Source organism: Nematolebias whitei, chromosome 6, assembly GCF_014905685.2.
Source record: "Nematolebias whitei isolate Nwh7 chromosome 6, NemWhi1, whole genome shotgun sequence".
Classification (NCBI taxonomy): domain Eukaryota; kingdom Metazoa; phylum Chordata; class Actinopteri; order Cyprinodontiformes; family Rivulidae; genus Nematolebias; species Nematolebias whitei.
The window spans coordinates 47184316-47190565 of NC_056503.1; the positions used below are offsets into that span (position 1 = coordinate 47184316).

Genomic DNA, 6250 nt, shown 5'->3' on the forward strand with positions numbered 1-6250 from the left:
AGATGATGGATGTACGGCTGGATGAATGGATGGATGAATGGATAATGAACAGATAGATGGACAGACAAACAATGGATGGATGAAGAATGATGGATGGATGATGGATGGACAGATGATGGCTGGATGAATGGATGGATGGATGATGGATAATAAACGGATGGAAGGATGGATGAAGGATGGATGGAAGGACCGATGAAGTATATAATGTATGTATGTACAGACAGATGAATGAATAAATGAACAAATGAGTGAAGAAATAAAAATGAATAAATGAATTAACAAATGAATGAATGAATGAAGAAATGAATGAATGAATGAATGCGTCTTGCTACAGAAAGTCACCTGAGCTCTCAGCTTTTGTTTTTCTGCCTCCAGAGACCCGAGATGAGCCGACAGCGCCATCATCACCTGCAGAAAGAACAATTTAAAAACAAATTAGATCTTAAAGTTTTTTCATTTAGTTTCTCAGTAAGTTTGATTTTCTGACTTCATGAAGCTGAACACTTTCAGTGGATCAGAACCAAACAGAGTCCACAGGACGGGCCTGAGTGTCGCCAACACTCAAGGAATTAGGACAACACGTTCAACTCCAGCATCAGAAGGCGAAGCAGCTTCTGCTGAACTTTAGCTGTGGACTCGGTACCTGCGCCTCGTTCAGGCCCAGCTCGATCCTCTCCAGCGACTGTCGGACGATGCCGCTCTTCTCCTGCTCCACGCTGCCGCTCTGCGACACCTCCTGTAGGTTCTCCAGCAGGCTGCGGTTCTCCCCCCTCAGCGCCTCCAGCCCGGTGATCACCTGCTGCGTGCTGCACAGAATCTCCTCCGCGGACAACATGGCCGCTGCTCCGAGGTGCCTCCTTGCGCTCCCACTGACCTATAAACGGCAGGAGGAGGACGACTGAGGTGGAGGAGGTGATTATAAAGATCAAAAAGTGAGATGAAGATGCCCTCTGGATCAGGGGTCCCAACCACTGGGCCAAGGACCAGTACCATCCATGGATCATTTGGTATCAGACTCAGGACGCAAAGTTTTTCCTAAACAAAAATTACAATTAATCAATTATAAATAATTTTAAGTAGATTGGTCTTGAGAGTATTTTATTTAGAAAAACTACTACTCTGTAGTTTTCCTGTTTATAGTTTTTCAGTTTTTATTTTTCTCTGTTGACAAACTGTTTCAGCAAACTTGAAGCTACTTTGGTCTTTAAAGTGTCAAAATATTCGGCTTGTTCAAGACTTCATTGTTATGACTTTTGGCATCGTTATCTTTTATATATTTCAATAATTATTTACCTTTTGTTTAATACAATGTTCTCCTTGAATCGTCACCTTATCGTGGTGGAGGAGTTTGTGCATCTGAAGGAGCTATGCTGTCGGGGGAAATTGTAATTACTCCTGGTAGGGTCTCCAAAGGCAGATTGGTTCTAGGTGAGAGGCCAGACAAAGAGCGATTCAGAAGACTTTGGTAGACCCAAACGTGTAGTGAGGGTTTGCTGGGAACGCCTGGAAGAAGAACCTATTAAAGAGATCTTCAACTCACACCTCTGGGGGAGCTTTAACCACATCCGAGCTGAGGCAGCCATGTTCCACACCTCAAATGTTGACGTAGCTACCTTGAACTGTGGATGCAAGGTTGTCAGTGCTTCTCACGGTGGCCATCCTCAAACTCAGTGGTGGACACCGCGGGTTAGGGAGGCTGTCAAGCTGAAAAAGGAGTCCTATCAGGACTTGTTGGCTGGTGGGACTCCAGAGGCAGCTGAGGAGTACCGGAGGGCCAAACAGTCTGCAGCTTTGGCTGTTGCTGAGGCAAAAGCTCGAATGTGGGAGAAGTTCGGCAAGGCCTTAGATAAAGACTCTCTGTCGGCTCCGAGGAGATTCTGGCAAACCAACAGGCAGCTGAGGAGGGGAAAGCAGCTCTTTACTAACACTGTGTTCAGTGAAGGTGGGCTGCTGTTGACATAAACAGTGACGTTGTTGGGAGGTGGAACAAATATTTCTCGGACCGTCTCAATCTCACTGGCACGTCTTTCATGGAGGAGGCCGAGTCAGGGGACTTAGGGATTGGTCTCTCCATAACCGTGGCTGAGGTCACTGTGGTAGTTAAAAAGCTACGTGGCAGCAGGGCTCTGGAGGTGGATGAGATTCACCCTGATTTCCTTAAGGCTCTGGATGTTGTTGGGCTGTCTTGGTTGGCATGCCTTTGCAACATCACATGGACATTGAGGGCAGTGTCACTGGAATGGCAGACTAGGGTGGTCCCCCTCTTCAAAAAGGGGGACTGGATGGTATGCTCCAATTACAGGGGCATAACTCTCCTTAGCCTCCCTGGTAAGGTCTATTCAAAGGTACTGGAGAAGTGAGTCCGATTGTTGGTCGAACCTCAGATTGGAACCCTGTGTACATAATTTAGTTCCGCCACGTGGTGCGAATGAGAATAAAGAATATCTGAATCTGAGATCCAGGAGGAACAATGCTGGTTCTGTCCTTGCCGTGGAACACTGGACTAGCTCTTTACCCTCACTAGGGTCCTCAAGGGATCATGGGAGCTTGCCCATCCAGTCTACATGTGTTTTGTGGATTTGGAGTAGGCTTTTGACCGTGTTCCTTGAGGTACATTGAGGGGATGCTCCCTGAGTATGGGATTGGGGGCTCTTTTCTATGGGCTGTTCGGTCCCTATACAAGTGGTGCAAGAGTTTGGTTCACATTGCCGGTAGCAAGTCGGACCCCTTAAGGATGGGAGTTGGACTCTGCCAGGGCTGCCCGTTGTCACAGATTCTGTTCATAACTTTTATGAACAAAATTTCTCAGTGCCGCCAGGGGATGGAAGGATTCTAATTTGGTGGCCTCAGGATTCCATCTCTGCTCTTTGCAGATGATGTGGTCCTGTTGGCGTCATCGTGCCGTGATCTCCAGCTCTCACTGGAGCGGTTCACAGCCAAGTGTGAAACGGCTGGGATGAGAATCAGCACCTCCAACTCTGAGGCCGTGGTCCTTGGTCATAAAAGGGCGAGTTGTTCTTTTCGGGTCGAGGGTGAGGTTCTGCCTCAAGTGGAGGAGTTCAAGTATCTCTGGGTTTTGTTCACGAATGAGTGAAGAATGGAACGCGAGATTGACAAACGGGTTGGTGCAGCGTCTGCAGTATTGAGGACTCTGTACTGGTCCGTTATGGTGAAGAGGGAGCTGAGCTGTAAGGCAAAGCTCTGTTTACCAGTCGGTCTACGTTCCTACCCTCACCTATGGTCAGGAACTCTGGGTAGTGACCGAAAGAATGAGACTGTTGATACAGGTGGTTGAAACGAGTTTCCTCCACAGGATAGCTGGAATCTCCCTTACAGATAGGGTTTAGAAGTTTAGTTATCCGGAAAAGACTCCGAGTAGAACCGCTGCTCCTCCATATCCAAAGGAGCCAGTTGAGGTGGTTTGGGCATCTGGTAAGGATGCTTCCTGGGCACCTCCCTCAGGAGGTGCTTTGGGCATGTCCAACTGGGAGGAGACCCCGGGAAAGACCCAGGACACGCTGGACAGACTACGACTCTCGGTTTAGCCTGGGAACTTATTGGGGTCCTCCCACAAGAACTGGAAGAGGGGGCTGTGGAGAGAGATGTCTGGGCCTCCCTGATCAAGCTGCTGCCCCCGTGACCCGACTTCGGAACAAGCAGAAGATGATGGATGGATGAATTTTCACTAAATAAATGCATCACAAACTCTTCAAAATCTTGAAAAAGCTTTTTAGCATACTTGCTACGTGTTTAGCTCTTATTTACTATTTTACCAGTTTTCTCTTCACCTATCGTTCTGCTAATTCTTATTTGTAGCTACTGGTCTGGTTATTTTAGCTTTCAGCTGCTGTTTAGCTCATTTGGCTTCTATTAGTTGTTTTTACTAAATTTAGAATTTAGCTACTATTTTGGTAATTTGATTTTTCGCAGCGGTTTAGCCAATTTTAGTTTTGATTTGTAAACCCAAGTGTTTATTTTGTAATTTATTGTCTTTATTTACCGTTTAGCTAGTTCTAGATTTTGTTTAGCTAATGATGGCTATTGATTAGTTAATTCTGGCTATTTGCTCCATCAGAAAACATGCTTTTAATATATTTTTTCTTTAACTTCTGCAACAACAACAACAACAACAACAACAACAACAACAACAACAACAACAACAACAACAACCCGTTTAAAAAAAAAAACAGTCTGCAAATAACGAGACACAAAACTCTTCAAAAACATCAACAATAAGATGCATTTTATAATCCAATCTGACAGATTTTGTCAAATTTATGTTTTCCCTAATCTTAGCAGCCATTTGAAGAGAATATCATTAAAAGTACTCATTGTAATGTCATGGACTAGTCATAAAACAAACAAACAAAACCATTATTCTATAAGTATGGAAACAGTAAAAATGACTGAATAAAATGTTAATGGCCAAAATCACACCCAGAAAGATCTGGGGAGAAGAAGTCTGTCAGCGTTGATGTATTTGTACATTTTAATGCAAATGTTTGTTGATTAAGAGAAATGGGGGTTTGTTTACATTGAGTGCAGACCAGCATGTCAATATAAATATTATATAGAAATACTAAAAGTGCACCACTTGATCCTGAATTCAGGATAAGCTTTTTACGTTTGGTGTCAAACTTTAAGAATAGCGTCCATAAGTTGTAATGTTACGTTTTACAGGTGTTTAAAGGTGTTTAAGACACCTGCGCCACTGACACCAACCTAACTTAACGCAAAAGTGCGTCACTCAACGAGTCAAGTTTACACAACAAAACGTTGTTTGTGAGGGGTAATAACCGGAACTGCAGCTAAGAAAAACAACATAACGGTTTATTAATCTGCTCTAAAAATCTTCACAGAGATGGAGACGGACTGGGGCTTGTCCCAAAACAAAACAAGGTCTTTTTAGCCTACCTGCTGACTTCAGGCTCCGATGTCGCCCTTTTTATTAAACCGATTTAAACCGATTTGTAGTTTATGTTCGGGGACAAAACGAACGCGTTAGCAACAACGGAACACCTGCGCTCACAGTTTTACTAAATTAATTGGATGTTGAACAGGTGAGACGATGAAAACGCCAAGTTGTAAATCATTCACCTGTCGCGTCTGCTGCTCCTCCTTTCACAAAACGGCTAATAGCATCAAGCTAACAGTAGCAACACTAACACTTCCGCTTTGTTTATTCAAAATAAAAGTCTTAAGAACGTGTACTAGCAAGATGATTAATTTTATTACAATAACTATTTATTTATTAGTCATTTTCTTCTTATGTTGTAAACTTTTTTTTTATGTCAACATAGTGTCTAATAATTAGTGCAATGTGTATTTTTTTTTTTCAAAATATCTGTTTCTGAGTTTCAAAAATAGTAAACAACCGGGGAGCCAGGTCACAAAAACCATAATTTCAATTCAGTTCAGTTTATATAGCACCAAGTCACAGCAGAAGTCATCTCAGGGCCCTGCACAGAAACATTCACATCCATAAAAAGTCAGTTAATATTTATCTAAGGAGCCAAAAGATTGTTGTGAGTCTTCACTTAGTCGCAGTCTCCCATCCTAAGCAAGCACAGAGGCAACGGTGGAAAGGAAAAACGCCCTCATAAGGAAGAAACCTCCAGCAGCTCAGGACAAGCAGCCTGCATCTGTTTCATCCGGCTGGGCCCGAGAAGACAGGAAGGAGAAACTAACACACAATGTCAGGCGGAGGCAAGCAGGTTCCCTCTAGGAGGAAAGAGAAAAAAGACAAAACCAAAAACATACTCATACATGTCTGCGACCACGACAAATAAAAGGCGGACACATTTAAAAGTGACTACTGATGGCATTTAGATACCTGATTTAGACTTTTTAATAGTAAGTTACGAACTGCAGCTCAACCACGTTGCTTTTATTTTGAAGGGAAAGTCTTATGGCTTCCTGTAAGTTGACGCCATTCATTTGAAAGACGCAGGATCTGCAGAAGCTTACCTGATCCCATATTTCCCATCATACACTGCGGCGCCTGGGACTACTCCCTCTATCGGACAGAGACGTGAACTGCAGGTGAACGCAGACAACAAAGGACCGCTCAGACCATCAATAAGCTTTTAAACACAATTTAAGTGTTTATTTAAGTTAATTCAGCAATAGAAAATAATAAATTATAGGTATAGCTTTTTATTTAAAAAAATTTTTTTTAATTTAAATTTGACCTTGTTGCATTTTTAAACATAATTTCATATATCCAACAAGGTTAAATCAGGTCATCTGG

The 6250-nt window shown here is 43.2% G+C and overlaps 1 protein-coding gene across 1 annotated transcript in view; it reads right to left on the minus strand.

Annotated features, from left to right (window-relative positions):
• The window catches only part of klc3 (kinesin light chain 3), a 13617-nt gene extending 8483 nt beyond the window's left edge, over positions 1-5134 (minus strand). The window contains exons 1-3 of the mRNA XM_037678359.1: positions 4915-5134; positions 644-874; positions 343-408 (exon numbers count right to left, since the gene is read on the minus strand). Of these exons, the coding sequence (XP_037534287.1) occupies positions 343-408; positions 644-835 (258 nt within the window). The 5' untranslated portion in view covers positions 836-874; positions 4915-5134. The remainder of the gene's footprint in view (positions 1-342; positions 409-643; positions 875-4914) is intronic.
• Between the last annotated feature and the right edge of the window lie 1116 nt (positions 5135-6250).